General features: G+C 49.8%; 1 protein-coding gene across 1 annotated transcript in view; it reads right to left on the reverse strand.

The window, feature by feature from the left end:
• The window catches only part of LOC144773660 (NACHT, LRR and PYD domains-containing protein 12-like), a 603,733-nt gene that overhangs the window by 100,217 nt on the left and 482,409 nt on the right, over nt 1-21,107 (reverse strand). The window contains exons 7-8 of the mRNA XM_078658808.1: nt 18,164-18,334; nt 14,078-14,251 (exon numbers count right to left, since the gene is read on the reverse strand). Of these exons, the coding sequence (XP_078514934.1) occupies nt 14,078-14,251; nt 18,164-18,334 (345 nt within the window). The remainder of the gene's footprint in view (nt 1-14,077; nt 14,252-18,163; nt 18,335-21,107) is intronic.

Consider the following 21,107-nt stretch of genomic DNA (forward strand, 5'->3'; position numbering starts at 1 on the left):
GGACAGTGGTGGCGCTGTGCTGCGGATGCAGTGCTGGTAGGACAGGAGGACAGTGGTGGTGCTGTGCTGTGGATGCAGTGCTGGCAGGACAGGAGGACAGTGCTGGTGGTGTACTGTGGATACAGTGTTGGCAGGAGGACAGTGGTGGCGCTGAGCTGCGGATGCATTGTTGGTTTTAAGTTTGTTAGTTGGTTAAGTTTAAAAAAAACATTTATTCTGCAAGTGAAAGAGGCATATAGGGGCAGATTTACAAGCCCCTTGCGCCTCTTTTACGCTGCCGTTGCGTCACTTTTGTGACATAACAGCGGCGCAAAAGATGCGCCATGGTGCGGGGTAAAGCAGGGGGGTGTTCCGGAGCAGGAACACCTCCTAAAAGTGGCTGAGTGAAATCTACAAGATTTCACTCAGTCACTTTGGGGCCCATGCTGCGTCAAAACCCTGCGCCTGCTTGAAGCAGGCGTAAGGATTGAAGCAGCATTAACAAGATAGGGCACCCTAGAGCATTGTTGGAGCTGCGTCGCGCTTGCGATGCAACTCCAGCAATACGTCACTTTTCAGCACAGTTGCGTGACGCATCTGTGCCAGTTTTGCCCCATGGTGCCCCGCATAGTAAATGCGGCGCATCCATGGTGGCGGAGGCGTGGTGCACAATAAGTGGCGCATCCCTGCTGATATGCAGGGATGCGACACTTATTGTAAATATGCCCCATAGTGATTAAGACGCTACATGGAACATCGTGCAAGCAGCAGTGGCTGGTGGTGTCCTTACCGTCATACAACGGCGCGCTGCGTTCTCGATGCAGGTTTGCGATGAGAATCCGGTAGCTGGGGAGGGGGAATTAGAGTTAGGGAATGGAATGGGACCGTACTGAGGCATGCATTTTGGTGTCCTACGTGCCGCTTAGCTTAGAATCTGTAAACTCTTGTTAAAGTGGCAGAATTTAGCCTAAGGAGAGAGAAACAAGGGGGAATGAGGAGCCGGTACGGCCGTCATAATTCATAAACTAGGGCAGATGGAAACAACCAGTACTCTTACCGTGTGGTTGATGAGCAGTGGTCCTAGAATGGGGTCCAAGCCGACAGTCGAGACGATGCTCAGAGTGACTGTACGCGGCTTGGAACTGAAACTCCATTAAGTTTGGGCCGATCATGTGACAGTGACCATGTGACCGGGTGAAGGTCACTAGCTTTTAGGCTAGGAGAAGTGAGCTAATGAGTCCGCCATTTTAGAAGGGTGCGAAGTGAAGGTCTCATGCTTCTGCATAGGAAGAGGTAAACTAATGAGGTGGCCATTTTGGAAGGTGTTGTTTAAGGCATGAATAAGTCCAACAAATTAGTGACTCATCCAACCACTACCAATAAAACAATTAAATTACATACATATAGAGTTATACAGGACTATGATGGTGTAGCAGTGTCATATTCAATTAATCCAGAAGACATTGCATGGTCATCGCAAAGAAGTCCAACCTTCGAGACGGTTGAGACCATTGTGGTTGCTTTTAGTCTTAAGTATCCATTTGAGCTCTTCCTTGTTCATGAGTCGGTTGAGATCTCCGCCCCTTGGTGGGACTTTTATTGCGTCAATGATTGTCCATTGTAGATCCATTTTGGTATGATCTTTTCGATGAAACGGTCCACAAGAGGCGCATTCGGTGTTTTACATCGAATCCTGCCGGAGTGCCTGATGCGGGGTGGGACTTCCGTTTTTGGAGGGAAGTCCAACCCGCCGCCGAGCTGGGATTGGCTAAGGGTCCTGCTCTGGCCGCAGGAAGTAGCAGCCTGCCGAGAGATGGCCTCTTGCGGCCCGGGGCTCCGGTGAGTTATGGAGAGCCCCGGGGCCGCCACCACGGAAGAGAGAAGCGCTGCCGCTCCTGGAGGGAGCAAGGTGCCAGGTCCGAGCGGTCCCGTCTGGCAGTGGGCCGCTCCAACGTTCGTTCCCCATAGTTTTAGAGCCGCGAAGGCTCCACCGATGGCCCCTGTGTTCCTTTGGGCATCGGGGCACATTGCCGGTGCCCTGCCCCCCCCCATCCCCCAGTGGTGCTAGCTTAATTTCGGGGTGTCTAAGAGGGTAGTGCGGCCTCAGGTTGCAGCGGGCCGCTCCCACCTCCCCCCCCCCCCCAGCGGGCAGCATTGTTTCTCAAGCCCACGAGGCTCAAAGGGGGCAGTATATTTCCAGAGCCCACGAGGCTCCACGCACACGGGGGCATTTGTTTTCGCTCCCACGTTGTCCCACAGTCATTTTTGTATGTAGAGCCTGAGAGGCTCCAGGGGACACAGTTGTTCATTTCTTTCAAGCCCACGGGGCTGCAACAGTTGGCGCAGTTTTGCCCCAGGGCCCCTATGTGTTTTTAGAGCCTAGAGGCTTCCAAACCTGTGGAGCAGTTCTGTCCTAAGGGCCCGTGAGGGCCCCGGTCACAGTTTGCTTCACAGCTGGCTAGCAAGTAGTGGGCTGCTGCACCCTTTAGGTTTTCTTTCTAGGGACATGTACTTTGGACTCAGGAGTGAGTCGCACTCCTTCGCCCCCACTTAGTGCCAGCTGCAGCTTTTGAGGCCCTGTTCTGTCCCTCAGCTGCCCAGCAAGTAGTGGGCAGCCGCTACGTTTAGGTGCAGTGGTGGAACATGGACCCTATTATGATTCATGTGCTAATGCTTTCGGTGTTAGGAAATGTACTGTGTGTAGTATGTTTTGTGCACCCTGTGTTCTGATACCTCTAGATATGGTTTATGCTTAGGTGGTTGTTTTATCTAGTATGGGTTATACTAGTGAGTTCATGGTTCCCTGCGTGACATATGCCTAAGGTGGTTAGGATTACGTAGGTGGTACTTACCTTTTACCAGTGGTTGCTGGTTGTGTGCTACATTTGCTATTTGGTGCTACAAGTATTATATGTTCTAAGTGCTAGTTCTACCAAGTGCTTATTCCTGACAGTGGCCAATGTGGCCCTGTCCTATGTACATAATCCCCTGTAAATTCTACCCATGCCAGTGGCACAGTGTAAATTATGAACTGAGTGCAATACACACCTGTGATCCTCTGCACCCGAGGAGATCTGTCCAACAGCAGTGAGAGAAGATGCACTGAAGATTAGAACTGAGTGCAATACAAACCTGTGATCCTCTGCACCCGAGGAGATCTGTCCAACAGCAGAGTGAGAGAAGATGCACTAAAGACAAGAACTGAGTGGAATACACACCTGTGATCCTCTGCACCCGAAGAGATGTGTCCAACAGCAGAAGAGAGAAGATGGACTGAAGACTAGAACTGAGTGCAATACACACCTGTGATCCTCTGCACCCGAGGAGATCTGTCCAACAGCAGAAGAGAGAAGATGCACTGAAGACAAGAACTGAGTGCAATACACACCTGTGGTCCTCTGCACCCGAGGAGATCTGTCCAACAGCAGTGAGAGAAGATGCACCGAAGACAAGAACTGAGTGCAATACACACCTGTGTTCCTCTGCACCTGAGGAGATCTGTCCAACAGCAGAGAGAGAAGATACACTGAAGACAAGAACTGAGAGCAATACACACCTGTGTTCCTCTGCACCTGAGGAGATCTGTCCAACAGCAGAAGAGCGAAGATGCACTGAAGACAAGAACTGAGTGCAATACACACCTGTGATCCTCTGCACCTGAGGAGATCTGTCCGACAGCAGAAGAGAGAAGATGCACTGAAGACAAGAACTGAGTGCAATACACACCTGTGATCCTCTGCACCTGAGGACATCTGTCCCTCAGCAGAGGGAGAGAAGATGCACTGAAGACAAGAACTGAGTGCAATACACACCTGTGATCCTCTGCACCTGAGGAGATCTGCCCAACAGCAGAAGAGAGAAGATGCACTGAAGACAAGAACTGAGTGCAATACACACCTGTGATCCTCTGCACCCGAGGAGATCTGTCCACCAGCAGAGAGAAGATGCATTGAAAACTAGAACTGAGTGCAATACACACCTGTTATCCTCTGCACCTGAGGAGATCTGCCCAACAGCAGAAGAGAGAAGATGCACCGAAGACAAGAACTGAGTGCAATACACACCTGTGATCCTCTGCACCTGGGGAGATCTGTCCAACAGCAGTAGAGAAGATGCACTGAAGACTATAACTGAGTGCAATACACACCTGTGATCCTCTGCACCTGAGGAGATCTGTCCAACAGCAGAAGAGAGAAGATGCACTGAAGACTATAACTGAGTGCAATACACACCTGTGATCCTCTGCACCCGAGGAGATCTGTCCAACAGCAGTAAGAGAAGATACACTGAAGACTAGAACTGAGTGCAATACATACCTGTGATCCTCTGCACCTGAGGAGTTCTGTCCAACAGCAGAAGAGAGAAGATGCACTGAAGACAAGAACTGAGTGCAATACACACCTGTGATCCTCTGCACCCGAGATATGTCCGACAGCAGAAGAGCGAAGATGCACTGAAGACAAGAACTGAGTACAATACACACCTGTGATCCTCTGCACCTGGGGAGATCTGTCCAAAAGCAGAGTGAGAGAAGATCCACTGAAGACAAGAACTGAGAGCAATACACACATGTGATCCTCTGCACCCGAGGAGATCTGTCCAACAGCAGAAGAGAGAAGATGCACTGAAGACTAGAACTGAATGCAGTACACACCTGTGATCCTCTGCACCTGAGGAAATCTGTCCAACAGCAGAGTGAGAGAAGATGCACTGAAGACAAGAACTGAGTGCGATACACACCTGGGATCCTCTGCACCTGGGGAGATCTGTCCGACAGCAGAAGAGAGAAGATGCACTGAAGACAAGAACTGAGTGCAATACACACCTGTGATCCTCTGCACCTGCGGAGATGTGTCCAACAGCAGAAGAGAGAAGATGCACTGAAGACAAGAACTGAGTGTGATACACACCTATGATCCTCTGCGCCAGAGGAGATCAGTCCAACAGCAGAAGAGAGAAGATGCACTGAAGACAAGAACTGAGTGCAATATACACCTGTGATCCTCTGCACCCAAGGAGATCTGTCCAACAGCAGAAGAGAGAAGATGCACTGAAGACTAGAACTGAGTGCAATACACACCTGTGATCCTCTGCACCTGAGAAGATCTGTCCTACAGCAGAAGAGAGAAGATGAACTGAAGACAAGAACTGAGTGCAATACACACTTGTGATCCTCTGCACCTGAGCAGATCTGTCCGACAGCAGAAGAGAGAAGATGCACTGAAGACAAGAACTGAGTGCAATACACACCTGTGATCCTCAGCACCTGAGGAGATCTGTCCAACAGCAGAAGAGAGAAGATGCACTGAAGACAAGATCTGAGTGCAATACACACCTGTGATCCTCTGCACCGAGGAGATCTGTCCAACAGCAGTGAGAGAAGATGCACCGAAGACAAGAACTGAGTGCAATACACACCTGTGATCCTCTGCACCCGAGGAGATCTGTCCAACAGTAGAAGAGAGAAGATGCACTGAAGACTAGAACTGAGTGCAATACACACCTGTGATCCTCTGCACCTGAGGAGATCTGTCCAACAGCAGAGAGAGAAGATGCACTGAAGACTAGAACTGGGTGCAATACACACCTGTGATCCTCTGCACCTGAGGAGATCTGTCCAACAGCAGAGAGAGAAGTTGCACTGAAAAAAATGTGTACCTGTCCCTTCACTATGATGCGTTCCCCCCAGACCACCCCCAGAGAATGAAGAGGGCCTCGGCGCCCCCCGCAGAGAATGAAGGGGGCCTCGGAGCCCCCCAGAGAATGAAGAGGGCCTCAGAGCCCCCCACCGGGGAATGAAGAGGGCCCGGAGCCCCTCGCAGAGAAGAAAGAGGGCCACCGAGCCCCCCCAGAGAATGAAGAGGGCCTCGGAGCCCCCCCCGACAGAGACTGAAGAGATGAGATGGTGATGTAATCTTGTCTCATTCACCAATAATATTGAAATTCATGACATAAATGAAATGGTTATGTGACGTTACCCCGCAAGCCGTTACAACGCCAAACATTACCCCGACTTGCTGTCGGGGGAGCACGGAAGTTGGAATAGATTAATTTTCTATTCCAACTCCAGTGTGTGCAGCAGTAGGGAAGGTGTTGGAGTTAAGTCCAACACCTTCTCCCCACTGCTATACAACTTTTTCATTGCAATAGAATGCGGGGTAAATGCATGCGTTGTAACGGTGTAGTGTAGTTCCTATTATCCCAATAGGCTCTGCGCATTGGAATAATACCTTCAATAGTATAGGCCTAGACCAGACGTTAACTAGGTCTACTACTGTCGATATTAGACTTAAAGTTTTGGGTTTGCCAGCTAGCTCAGAGTTCACTAGAATCTTTCTCGAATAGGCAAGGAGGAGTTGAACCTCCCTGGATAGACAAGAAGGGATTTAGTTTCTGACAACCATAGAACATGACAACTTTGCTCTCCCCTAATCAAGAGTGTATCTCTAGAGTCGTGTGAAAACAAAAGGCAATTTATTTTACTCAGTCAGTACGTGCATTCTTAGTCTCACCAGATTGTAGAGAAAAGGAAGAGACGGGCGTGTTCAATAAAAGATGTTATTTATTGATCAGTCTCTTTTCTCATACAAGAGAAATGGATCGATATTATTGCAATACTTATAGTTAAGTAAAGTGCATACATTAAAAGCAGAAGTATAAAATAATACTGTAAAAACATTGATATGGTTTCTAAGCCATATGATGGTTTAAAATGAATAAAATAGATACATACACATATGTGACTCGCTCCTCTCCCTTGGGCTGAGTGGTCGCTCCCCAGTGTCCTCCTGCTGTGTGACTCGGTATCGTTGCTGCTTTCATTTGTTTATATTTGTGCCTAATAATTGCTGCCTGCTGTGTGCCTAGCTGCCGCTCTGATAATCTTGCACTTTACAATTTAAAAGCGCCGCTTTTTTTCTGTTAGCGCGTTTCCGCTGTGCTCCCCCCTCCGCCTCCATTTTGTTGGTGTTGTTGTTGTGGTAATCTATAGCCCGCCCCGCCTCCCAGCTGAGACGCCCTCGCCCCTCCCCCTCCACCACCCATATATGACAGGAGTTCCCGCGCGCAGCGTCCACGCGCAGCGACCGCGCCCAATCCGCGCCGAAGGTGCGCCCGCGCCTGGACCGCGCCCAGCGCTAGACCTCCTGGCCCCCATCCCTCCCAGCCCCCCCGCATTACCTACGATGCCGCCACCCTCCTAGCCCTTAACCCCGGCCGCGCACCCAACTGCGTCCAAGCCGCCCCTGGACAAACGCATGGACCTTTCTCCTGCTTCTCCTGCAAATTCAGCGGCACCCTCAACATCTCCGCTACGACCACACCACAGATTCCCGGCCCCAACCACCTACATTGCATCCTTCTCAACACCCGATCGGTCCACAGGCACGCCATTGACCTATGGAACCTGCTAGACACCATTTCGCCGGACATCGCCTTCCTTACGGAAACATGGATGAATGCTTCCTCCGCACCAGACATCACTATTGCCATCCCTGAAGACTATAAGATCACTCGCAAAGACCGTACCAGCCACACAGGAGGAGGAATCGCTATCGTCCATAAGAAATCAATCCGCATCTCAACCAGCTCTGACGCCAACCTCGCCAACTCCGAACACCTTCACTTCCAGATCCACATCGACCCCAAAACCACACTCAGAGGCACCCTCCTCTACAGACCACCAGGACCCCGCGCAAAATTCAGTGAAGACATCACGGACTTCATCACCCCACACGCGCTCCCCTCCAAAGACTACATCCTTCTGGGAGACCTCAACTTTCACCTCGAAAAGATCAACGACCGCAACACTGCCATCCTCGTGGACAACCTCGCCAACCTCGGACTTAAACAACTAGTCACCTCCCCCACCCACATCGCAGGTCACACACTCGACCCCATCTTCACATCCAGCAACCATGTCTCCTTCAGCCACACCACTGACCTCCTCTGGACTGACCACAGCTGCGTTCACTTCACCTACAACAAACCAAAACCCAGCATCCACCTCCAACCTACCCTGCAAAGAAACTGGAACAAAATCACCACGAACCAAATCTCCGCATCGCTCCTTCAAAACACCCCAGCCCTCTCTTCTAACGCTAACGAAGCCGCCGCCAACCTCACCCTATGGTTATCCAACACCGCTGACACCTTAGCACCACTGAAAAAACGTCAAAACAAACCTGGCAGCAAGAAGGCCTCATGGTACAACGATGATCTCAAGAAGTCCAAGAAAACCTGCCGCTCCCTTGAAAAGGCCTGGAAAAAAGACCCAACCACCAGCACCAAGGACGCCTTCAAAAACACCACCCGCATTCACCACCAACTAATCCGAAAAGCCAAGAAAACAGCATTCAAGGATCGACTTGACAACAATGCTCACAACAGCAAGGAACTTTTCAACATCGTCAAGGAATTTTCCAATCCCTCGGCCAACTCCAACGACATCACCCCCTCTCAAACCCTCTGCGACTCCCTAGCCTCATTTTTCCACAACAAGATTGCAGACATACACAACAGCTTTGACAACCAACCCGGAAACCAACCCACCCTACCATCTGCTGATCATCCTCCCCCCCGTGAACACCCTTAACGACTGGAACCCTATCTCCACTGAGGACACCATCCGCCTGATGAATTCCATCCACTCAGGATCCCCCACAGACCCATGTCCTCACCACATCTTCAACAAAGCAGACTCCGTCATAGCACCGCACCTCCGAGACGTCATCAACTGCTCATTCAACTCCGCCACCTTCCCGGAAGACTGGAAACACGCTGAACTCACCGCCCTTCTGAAAAAACCCACAGCGGACCCCACCGAACTCAAAAATTACCGCCCCATCTCGCTTCTCCCATTCCCGGCCAAAGTCATCGAGAAAGCTGTCAACAACCAGCTCGCCGCCTTCCTCGAAGCCAACAAATCCCTCGACCCCTCACAATCTGGCTTCCGAGCAAAACACAGCACTGAGACCGCCCTCATCGCAGCAACAGACGACATTCGAACTCTACTGGACAATGGAGACACAGTCGCCCTCATCCTCCTTGACCTCTCTGCAGCATTCGACACAGTCTGCCACAAAACCCTTTTACAACGCCTCAATAACATCGGAATCCAAGGAAAAGCACTTGAATGGATCACCTCGTTCCTCACCGGAAGAACCCAGAGAGTCCGCCTTCCACCATTCAAGTCCGAGGCCTCTGAAGTCATCTGCGGCGTACCACAAGGATCCTCACTCAGCCCCACCCTCTTCAACGTATACATGAGCCCCCTCGCGGCCATCGCACGCCAACACAACCTCAACATCATCTCTTACGCGGATGACACTCAACTGATCCTTTCTCTCACCAATGACCCCAGCACCGCCAAAACTAACCTACACGAAGGAATGAAAGAAGTTGCCGAATGGATGAAACAAAGCCGTCTGAAACTGAACTCAGACAAAACAGAAGTCCTCATCTTAGGTACATCCCCCTCTGCATGGGATGACTCCTGGTGGCCGGAAGCCCTCGGAAAAGCACCCATCTCGACAGACCACGCACGGAACCTAGGCGTCATCCTGGATTCTTCACTCTCAATGAACAGACAAGTCAGCGCCGTATCCTCCTACTGCTTCAACATTCTTCGCATGCTCAGAAAAACATTTCGCTGGATCCCCTCCGACACAAGGAAAACAGTCACCCACGCTCTGGTCACGAGCCGACTGGACTACGGAAACACCCTCTACGCAGGTACTACCGCAAAACTCCAGAAGAAACTCCAACGAATCCAAAACGCCTCAGCCAGACTCATATTAGACATCCCACGCAACGAACACATCTCTGATCACCTTAAAGACCTCCACTGGTTACCCGTCAATAAGAGGATCACTTTCCGACTGCTTACCCACGCACACAAATCACTCTACGACATCGGTCCAGAATGCCTCAACTCACGACTGTCCTTCTACACCCCCTCCCGCCAACTACGTTCTTCCAGCCAAGCCCTCGCCACTGTACCTCGCATCAACAAGACCACCATGGGAGGCAGATCCTTTTCATACCTGGCTGCTAAAACATGGAACTCACTCCCCGCTTACCTTCGCCTTACCCAGAACCACCTAGCATTCAGAAAGCAACTTAAAACGTGGATATTTGACAAGTAATCCTCTTCCCCTCCCTAAGCGCCTTGAAACCCTCTGGGTATGTAGTGCGCTATACAAATTATATGACTTGACTTGACTTGACATATACATTTACCTAATCGTACTCAACTGGTGTTTCTAACTACGCCTACCCCGTGTACCTGACCTAAACCTAATACGTGGGCGGGAATAGAAAGTAGCAGTTTAAGTTAAGTTTGTTTTTGCCAAGTGACTGACTAAAGAATTCTCTGCGAGGGGTTATTCAGTTCTGTACCTGGAATTTAGGATGAATGAGGGATGATATTTCTCGTCTCTGGTCTCGATATTCCAGGCTGCCTGCAAGGGCTGCCCGGAAGCGCCGGAGCTGGATTTCTCGGCAGGAGAAAGGCAGCGTCTCATTCTCAGCGCGTCAGTAAGGCGGGGCTGCGCCAGCGGGGTCTGTTCTGCTCTGGGCTTCGGCAAGTCTGGCTGCTCCGATCTCGTCACCACCGCGTGTGTTTGCATAGGGCAATATCGGTAATATTTATACCTGTAAGGTGCTGAGATTGACGTAAGGATGGACATAGATACGTCAATAAGGATGTCATACGACCTGGTTGTTAGCACATTCTTTTGCTGAAGTTCTCGATGAAATCAAAACAATGGCCGCAGGGTTTTTCCCAGGTTGTCATAGGTTTGATTTGTTTTGAGAACTCTGTATGCCTTATCAGGGGCTGGAGGAATATCGCTTGTTTAATTAGGTGGCAAGCGTTATGACCTCATCAGATAACACGTTCCTGTGCCGTAGTGTGGCTTAATCAGATAACGGTTCCTGCATCATGGGGGTTTTCTGCACCATGGGCTGGCTGCTAGTTAACTTGTTAACCAGAATAGGGTCAGGAATAGGGGGATCGATACAGAACCTATAGGAATACATCACAACGGTTGCGGTGTGAACTCTGTTTCCCAAAATAAATGCCTGCTATTTAAAAAACATCATTAGTAAAACAGCTACATCTCTGAATGATTTAAGAAATAAATAAATGTAATGTCAAATTATGGCAAAAGAAAATTACTATTGCAATACCATCCGAGGCCAGACCTATCCACCCTGCCTGTGCCTTTTCATTTTCTTGCATGGGAGGGCAAATAATTCCAATTATTCCTATTTTTGATGAGGTCCGAGTCTAGTCCTGATACATTAAACTCCAAGCATGATATGACGCCGTACCAGGACGTGGTTGAGTGGTCCTTCTTCTGTGTTTATCTTTGTCGCCTCCAGGTGAAGAGAAGCATTGGCTGGGGTGCTTCTTCCTCTTTAAAGGAATAATCGTGAGTGTTCATAGGTCACATAACGAGACAATTTACAAAGATGCCTCTTGTTATATGTGCTAATCTCAGCAGCTCTGCTGTCTATGCACACTATGAACCTCAGCAGCTCTGCTGTCTAAGCACTCCATGAACCTCAGCAGCTCTGGTGTGTAAGCACACCATGAACCTCAGCAGCTCTGCTGTCTAAGCACAGCTGGACCTCAGCAGCTCTGCTGTCTAAGCACACCGTGAACCTCAGCAGCTCTGCTGTCTAAGCACACCGTGAACCTCAGCAGCTCTGCTGTCTAAGCACAGAGTGAACCTCAGCAGCTCTGCAGCCTAAGCACAGAGTGAACCTCAGCAGCTCTGCTGTCTAAGCACAGAGTGAACCTCAGCAGCTCTGCTGTCTAAGCACACCGTGAACCTCAGCAGCTCTTCTGTCTAAGCACAGAGTGAACCTCAGCAGCTCCGCTGTGTACGTACACTTTGAACCTCAGCAGCTCTGCTGTCTAAGCACACCATGAACCTCAGCAGCGCTGCTGTCTAAGCATACCATAAACCTTAGCAGCTCTGCTGTCTAAGCACAGAGTGAACCTCAGCAGCTCTGCTGTCTAAGCACAGAGTGAACCTCAGCAGCTCTGCTGTCTAAGCACACTGTGAACCTCAGCAGCTCTGCTGTCTAAGCACACCATGAATCTCAGCAGCTCTGCTGTCTAAGCACACCATGAACCTCAGCAGCTCTGCTGGCTAGGCATACTGTGAACCACTTTCTGCAGCCTGCTACGTCTTTCATCTCACAGATAATCCTCTCCGCAGCCTGTTCTACCATTCATCTTATAGCTGCCCCTCTGTGCAGTCCGCTCTACTCTTCATTTTACAGCTGCCGCTCTCTGCAGCCTGCTCTACCTTTCATCTTACCACTTCCCCTCTCTGCAGACTGCTCCTCCTTTCATTGTACAGCTGCCCCTCTCTGCAGCATGCTCTACTCTTCATTTTACAGCTGCCCCTGTATGCAGCCTGCTCTACCTTTCATCTTACAGTTACCTTCTCTGTAGCCCGCTCTACATTTCATCTTACAGCTGCCTTTGTTGTAGCCTGCTCTACCTTTCATCTTACAACTGCCCTCTCCGCAGTCTGTTTCTTCTTTCATCTTACAGCTGCCTTCTTTGTAGTCTGCTCTACCTTTCATCTTACAGCTGCCCTTCACAGCAGCCTGCTCTACATTTCATCTTACAGCTGCCTTTGTTGTAGACTGCTCTAACTTTCATCTTACAGTTGTCCCTCCCGGTAGCCTGCTCTGCATTTCATCTTACAGCTGCCCTTCACAGCAGCCTGCTCTACATTTCATCTTACAGCTGCCTTCTCTGTAGCCTGCTCTACTTTTCATCTTACACTAGCCCCTCTCTGTAGCCCACTCTACCTTTCATCTTACAGTTGCCCCATTGTGCAGCCTGCTCTGCCTTTTATCTTATAGCTGCAATTCCTTGGCCTCGTATCCAGCAGCAGGTCTGTTAACAGCAGGGAGACTGGTGGGTAGGCGCCCTCACTGGAAGGAACAGACCTGCCCTCTGGTTAAGACCTCTTTCATTTTATCCCAAATACCCGAGAAACAGACTTTAAAAAGTGCCCCTCGGCACCATGACAGGGGCTTCTTTGGGGTTTGGGTACCCCCACTTCACAAACCTGACTTAGTTCACAAATGTTATTAATGGGAGCTTTTCTCACAACATTAACAGAAAAGAGTCAATCATGTAAACATTTCAAGGCATTTTTAAAATATATGTCTGAGCCCCACCCACGATGTATATTTAGAAATCAATGACGTGATAAGAACTTCACAGCTCTGTACCTCAGTGTCTGTAGTTTGCAGTTTGGATGTTTGAGGCCTTCACACAACTCCTTCACTCCAGTGACTCTCAGCTCCTCATTGCCCCTCTCTGCAGCCTGTTCTACCTTTCATCTTTCAGCTACCGCTCTCTGCAGCCTGCTCTACCTTTCATCTTACAGCTGACCCTCTCTGCAGCCTGCTCTACCTTTCACCTTACAGCTGGCTCTCTCTGCAGCCTGCTCTACCTTTCATCTTACAGCTGCCTTCTTTGTAGCTTGCTCTACCTTTCATCTTACAGTTCCCCCTCTCTGCAGCCTGCTCTGCCTTTCATCTTACAGCTGCCTTCTTTGTAGCCTGCTCTACCTTTCATCTTACTGTTGCCCCTCTCTGCTGCCTACTCTACCTTTCATCTTACAGCTCCCTCCTTCAGAATGTGAAGAGGGCCTCGGAGCCCCCCCGTGTCTCACTGACATTCCTCTGCCTCGTATCCAGCAGCCGGTCTGGTAACAGCAGGGAGACTGGTGGGGTAGGCACCATCACTTGAAGGAAAAGACCTGCCCTCTGGTTAAGAACTATTCCATTTGAGCCCAAATACCTGAGAAACCGGCTTTAAAAGGGCCCCTACGCACCATGGCAGGGGCTTCTTTCATGACCGTGGAGTTGGGGCTTCTGTACCCCCACTTCACAAACCTGACGTAATTCACAAATGTTATCAATGGGAACCTTTATCACGACATTAACAGAAAAGAGGCAATCATGTAAACATTTCAAGGCATTTTTAAAATATATGTGTGCGCCCCACCTACGATGTATATTTAGAAATCAATGACGTGATAAGAACTGCTCAGCTCTGTACCTCAGCTTCTGTAGTTTGCAGTTTGGATGTTTGAGGCCTTCACACAACTTCTTCACTCCAGCGTCTCCCAGATACTCATTCCAGCCCAGGTGGAGCTCTGTGAGAGATGTGTTTGTTTCCAGGGCAGAGGCGAGGTCTCCGCAGCATGAACCGGTGAGGGAGCAGCGATTCAACCTGCAGGAGAGAACACACACGGAGAGGAGTAAAGCAGAGCACAGACAGGGGCGTCACAGCTTCAGTTTTATCTTCATTTACTTCTCATCCTTGAGTTACTCCCTCTAGAGACACATCCCACCTCACACATCCGACCACGCCCTGTTTATAAAGGAACCTCATGGGGGGGTTCTCAGACGAGCAGAGGTGGAGCTGAATGGACATAAATATATTCATATATGTTTTATGCTGGGTACTCTGCTGTGGTGTAAATGGTAAAGTCACAACTTTAGCAGTCGTTGCAGTGACCTGCCTATTAATACACGGCTTGTTATAACGGGCTTCTGATAAGAAATCATCACCCATTGGTCTGTTAAAACGTAGTTCACACTTTGCTTCCGCCCTCCACAGCCTACAGCAGGGCACTCAAAGGCCTGTGCACATTGTCCACCTCCGCCTAAAAATAGTTCCCTGATCTTCAGTGACAAACCGGATTTAAAATGTGTTCTTTAGTTTAATATTGATTTTAAAGACTGGTTATTTCTTTTTTCCTGGACCCTGGTTGCCCAGTTAGATGATGATTTATTTTCAAGATAAAAAGTGTTAAATGACATTGCAGCTGATTTTTCTTGGAGTGCTTGGTTAGATGGTGATGTAATCTTGTCTCATTCACCAATAATATTGAAATTCATGACATAAATTAAATGGTTATTTGACGTTACAACGCATGCCATTACACCTCATGCCGTTGCAACGCCAAACCTTACTGCGACTTGCTGTCAGGGAATCACGGAAGTTGGAATAGATTAATTTTCTATTCCAACTCCAGTGTGTGCAACAGTAGGGAAGGTGTTGGAGTTAAATCTAACACCTTCTCCCCACTGCTATACAACTTTTTCATTGCAACGGCATGCAGGGTAGAGGCATGCGTTGTAACGGTTGCGGTGTGAACTCTGTTTCCCAAAATAAATGCCTGCTATTTAAAAAACAGCATTAGTTAAATAGTTACATCTCTGAATGATTTAAAAAAATAAATAAATGCAATGCCAAATTATGGCAAAAAAAATAATTTACCATTGCAATACCATCCGAGGCCAGACCTATCGACCTTGCCTGTGCCTTTTCATTTTCTTTTAAGCCTTGCATGGGAGAGCAAATAATTCCAGTTATTCCTATTTTTGATGAGGTCCGAGTCTAGTCCTGATACATTAAACTCCAAGCATGATATGACGCCGTGCCAGGACGTGGTTGAGTGGTCCTTCTTCTGTGTTTATCTTTGTCGCCTCCAGGTGAAGAGAAGCATTGGCAGGGGTGCTTCTTCCTCTTTAAAGGAATTACATTGAGTGATAATAGGTCAGCTAACGAGAGAATATACAAAGATGCCTCCTGTCCTATGTGCTAATCTCAGCAGCGCTGCTGTCTAAGCACACTATGAACCTCAGCAGCGCTGCAGTCTAAGCACACCGTGAACCTCAGCAGCTCTGCTGTCTAAGCACACCGTGAACCTCAGCAGCTCTGCTGTTTAAGCACACCGTGAACCTCAGCAGCTCTGCTGTTTAAGCACACCGTGAACCTCAGGAGCTCTGCTGTCTAAGCACAGAGTGAACCTCAGCAGCTCTTCTATGTAATCACACCTTGACCCTCAGCAGCTCTACTGTCTACACACACCAAGAACCTCAGCAGCTCTGCTGTCTAAGCAAAGAGTGAACCTCAGCAGCTCTGCTGTCTAAGCACACCAAGAACCTCAGCAGCTCTGCTGTCTAAGCACAGCTGAAGCTCAGCAGCTCTTCTTTCCAAGCACACCATGAACCTCAGCAGCTCTGCTGTCTACGCACACTGTGAACCTCAGCAGCTCTGCTGTCTAAGCACACCGTAAACCTCAGCAGCTCTGCTGTCTAAGCACACCGTAAACCTCAGCAGCTCTGCTGTCTAAGCACACCATGAACCTCAGCAGCACTGCTGTCTAAGCACACCGTGAACCTCAGCAGCACTGCTATCTAAGCACAGCTGAACCTCAGCAGCTCTGCTGTCTAAGCACACTGTGAACCTCAGCATCTCTGCTGTCTAAGCACAGCGTGAACCTCAGCAGCTGTGCTGTCCAAGCACACCGTGAACCTCAGCAGCTGTGCTGTCTAAGCACAGCGTGAACCTCAGCAGCTGTGCTGTCCAAGCACACCGTGAACCTCAGCAGCTCTGCTGTCTACGCACACTGTGAACCTCAGCAGCTCTGCTGTCTAAGCACACCGTAAACCTCAGCAGCTCTGCTGTCTAAGCACACCATGAACCTCAGCAGCGCTGCTGTCTAAGCACACCGTGAACCTCAGCAGTGCTGCTGTCTAAGCACAGCATGAACCTCAGCAGCTCTGCTGTCTAAGCACACCGTGAACCTCAGCAGTGCTGCTGTCTAAGCACACCGTGAACCTCAGCAGCTCTGCTGTCTAAGCACACTGTGAACCTCAGCATCTCTGCTGTCTAAGCACAGCGTGAACCTCAGCAGCTCTGCTGTCTAAGCACAGCGTGAACCTCAGCAGCTGTGCTGTCCAAGCACACCGTGAACCTCAGCAGCTGTGCTGTCTTGGCACAGAGTGAACCACAGCTGCCGATTTCTGCAGCCAGCTCTGCCTTTCATCTCACAGATGATCCTCTTTGTAGCCTGCACTAGTTTTACTCTTACAGCTGCCCCCTCTCTGCAGTCTGCTCCTCCTTTCATTTTACAGCTGTCCCTCTCTGCAGCCTGCTCTACCTTTCATCTAACAGCCTGCTCTACCTTTCATTTTACAGCTGCCCCTCTCTGCATTCTGCTCCTCCTTTCATTTTACAGCTGCCCCTCTCTGCAGTCTGCTCCTCCTTTCATTTTACAGCTGCCCCTCTCTGCAGCCTGTTCTACCTTTCATCTTTCAGCTACCGCTCTCTGCAGCCTGCTCTACCTTTCATCTTACAGCTGACCCTCTCTGCAGCCTGCTCTACCTTTCACCTTACAGCTGGCCCTCTCTGCAGCCTGCTCTACCTTTCATCTTACAGCTGCCTTCTTTGTAGCTTGATCTACCTTTCATCGTACAGTTCCCCCTCTCTGCAGCCTGCTCTACCTTTCATCTTACAGCTGACCCTCTCTGCAGCCTGCTCTACCTTTCACCTTACAGCTGGCCCTCTCTGCAGCCTGCTCTACCTTTCATCTTACAGCTGCCTTCTTTGTAGCTTGATCTACCTTTCATCGTACAGTTCCCCCTCTCTGCAGCCTGCTCTACCTTTCATCTTACAGCTGACCCTCTCTGCAGCCTGCTCTACCTTTCACCTTACAGCTGGCCCTCTCGGCAGCCAGCTCTACCTTTCATCTTACAGCTGCCTTCTTTGTAGCTTGCTCTACCTTTCATCGTACAGTTCCCCCTCTCTGCAGCCTGCTCTACCTTTCATCTTACAGCTGACCCTCTCTGCAGCCCGCTCTACCTTTCACCTTACAGCTGGCTCTCTCTGCAGCTTGCTCTACCTTTCATCTTACAGCTCCCTCCTTCAGAATGTGAAGAGGGCCTCGGAGCCCCCCGTGTCTCACTGACATTCCTCTGCCTCGTATCCAGCAGCCGGTCTGGTAACAGCAGGGAGACTGGTGGGGTCGGCACCATCACTGGAAGGAAAAGACTGCCCTCTGGTTAAGAACTATTCCATTTGAGCCCAAATACCTGAGAAACCGGCTTTAAAAGTGCCCCTCGGCACCATGACAGGGGCTTCTTTCATGACCATGGATTTGGGCTCGGGTACCCCCACTTCTCAAACCAGATGTAATTCACAAATGTTATCAATGGGTGCCTTTATCACGACATTAACAGAAAAGAGTCAATCATGTAAACATTTAAATACATTTTTAAATATAAGTGTGAGCCCCACCTACGATGTATATTTAGAAATCAATGACGTGATAAGATCTGCACAGCTCTGTACCTCAGTGTCTGTAGTTTGCAGTTTGGGTGTTTGAGGCCTTCACACAACTTCTTCACTCCAGCGTCTCCCAGCTCATTCCAGCGCAGGTCGAGCTCTGTGAGAGAGGAGTTTGTTTCCAGGGCAGAGGCGAGGTCTCCACAGCATGAACCGGTGAGGGAGCAGCGCTCCAACCTGCAGGAGAGAAGAGACACGGAGAGGAGTAAAGCAGAGCACAGACAGGGGCGTCACAGCTTCAGTTTATCTTTATTTCCTTCCCGTCCTTGACTTACTCCCCTCTAGTGACACATCCCACCTCACACATCCGACCACGCCCTGTTTATATAGGAATCTCATGGGGGGAGACCTCAGACGAGCAGAGGCGGAGCTGAATGGACATATTCATAAATATATTAATACACTTTTTATGCTGGAGACCCTCTGCTGCGGTGTGAATGGTGAATTCACAACTTTAGCAGTTATTGCAGCCATTTGTATATTTACACGGGGTGTGATGCACAGAGAGAGATGTTTTCATCAGAGGTCCCTGTGGGACGAGGTGTTTATTCACTAAATAAAATAGTATATTGAGAAATAGACCAACATCACATATTGGGTACTTTTCAGGTGTTCATATTTTGGAGTGCGGACATAAGATAAGGGATAGACGGCACAAGTGTGAATTTGCCAGGATGGGGTGAGTAATCCCTCTTTAGACATGTAATTAGATTACATAAGCACTCCTCATTGTCAGTGTTTAACTCGTAATGTTGGCTCCTGGGTAGGTATTCATTTACCTCCACTAGGTCTGACCCTATAGAGGTGCTTTCCGTAGCTCGGCTGCGCTGATAAACTTCTGACCCAAAATAGCGAATTTGGGGTCGAGGGTCATTGCTCTTCAGCTGCAGGTGGGTTCTGTTTTTATAGAATAACCCCGACCTCGGGACTGTTATGGAATTACTATGAAATGTTGTTTTGTTGGAATGTAACATTTTTCACCAAAGTTCCTGTCCCGGATATTGTTTCTCATTCCTGTCTTGATGCTTGTACACGTCACTTGAGACGCTGATATTTGGTAATAAACACAGTATTTGTCTTTTTAATGTGCATGCCTGCCCGAGCTGTCTGTCCACAGAGGAGACAGACAAGTCTCCACCGCGGTTAAACTAGGGTCGACCCGCTTTATAATTCAGCGTTCAGCCGTAATGTCGGCGGTGAGAACTCCTCGTCACAACAGAGTATGCTCATCACCAACATTTAAATCAGGCCTAAGTCTTTGAGTCTGACTCAGATAATTCAGTTTCTAGGTTTGTGATTCATTCAGCAAAGGACGGACTTATCTCCAGAGACAAAAGGTTCAGATTATAAAGAAAGATCTGATCAGTTTTGAGAAACAACAAATTCTCTCTTCAAATGTTACCCGTGATAGTGGGTTTGTTGCCTCCATCTATTTAGGTCATGTTTCCTGCTCCTCTTCACTAACATCTGTTCAGCGTTTCAAGGCGCTACATTTGAGACAGACCCTCTCGTTCTCAACTTTAATGTCCCTATCGAAGATGCGAGCGAGGTTTGTTCCACCGAGTGGAGGCTTCTAATGGAAGACGTATTATTAGCCCAATTCCTGATATCTCGCTACAGTTAAATACAAGCGAGTGAGGCCGGAGGCTCGAGGGGGAGAGGTCATAACAGGAGGAAGTTGTTCTTTTAAGTGCCTCGACGCATATAACCCCGTCAGAGCTTTCAGCAGGTTCATTTGACATGAAAAATATGACCCCTCCTCCTTGTGCAGTGCTCCTCAGATTGTAAGTGCGACCCTGGCTCGTGGGCCCCAGTCACACTTCCAGGAAGTGCGGGTGCAAACTGTTCCCTGGCTGCTGCTGAGATCCAAGTGCAGCATTCAGGACAGAAACCATGGGAGGTAGCTCAGTCGGTTAATGCACGTGTACGAGTCATTTGGGTAACCTGCAGCCATTCATTTCAACGCTGCATGCATTCAATGGCCCTGCAGCCGTGGGAGGGGCTGAAAAGGCAGAGGAGTGTTAACACGGAATTATTCCCAGCAGAGGCGCAACTAGACCCAAATTTCGGGGGGGGGGAATAAGAAAACATTTCGGGGGGGGCTGAACCTTTGATCAGTAGGCAGAGTGGAGCTGCAGGGCCTCCAACAAGGGGTGAAACAACAGCAAGGCCTAATTAGCATTCAAATGGTCTTTTAAAGACCTGTGAAACGTTTGGGTGTGGCTGTGTGTGTGCCCGGGATCTGTCTCATAACGGGCTGTCACACACGACGGGGGGGGCTGAAGCCCGGTGAGTCCAATGGGTGTTGCGCGCCTGACTCCCAGCGCTTCCCCCGATGGCTGTTGCTCTTGTGCTCATCCGTCTGTCCCTCCTACGGGCTCTGTGATGCTCTCCGACATAAAAGAAGCATCAGCTCCTCAGCAGTAATGGAGGCAGACAGCAGAGGTTGTAGTGTGAGGGGGCACCACAGATGTAGGGCAGCTGTGCTCACAGGGTGCCGGGGGAGACTGCGATGCTCTTACAGAACAGAAGCATCAGCTCCTCGGCAGTGGCGAGGGGCCACAACAGTGTGCTGTGGAAGTAGGGGGTGGCAGACAGCATGAGTTGTAGTGTTCAGGGGGCAGCTGTACGACAGGGTGCTGAGAGAGACTGCGGATGCAGTGCTGGCAGGAGGGCAGTGGTGGCGCTGTGCTACGGATGCAGTGTTGGCGGGAGGACAGTGGTGGCGCTGTGCTGTGGATGCAGTGTTGGCAGGAGGACAGTGGTAGCGCTGTGCTGCGGATGCAGTGCTGGCAGGAGGGCAGTGGTGGCGCTGTGCTGTGGATGCAGTGTTGGCAGGAGGACAGTGGTGGCGCTGTGCTACGGATGCAGTGTTGGCAGGAGGACAGTGGTAGCGCTGTGCTGCGGATGCAGTGCTGGCAGGAGGACAGTGGTGGCGCTGTGCTACAGA

The sequence above is a fragment of the Lissotriton helveticus genome, chromosome 8 (assembly GCF_964261635.1).
Source record: "Lissotriton helveticus chromosome 8, aLisHel1.1, whole genome shotgun sequence".
NCBI lineage: Eukaryota > Metazoa > Chordata > Amphibia > Caudata > Salamandridae > Lissotriton > Lissotriton helveticus.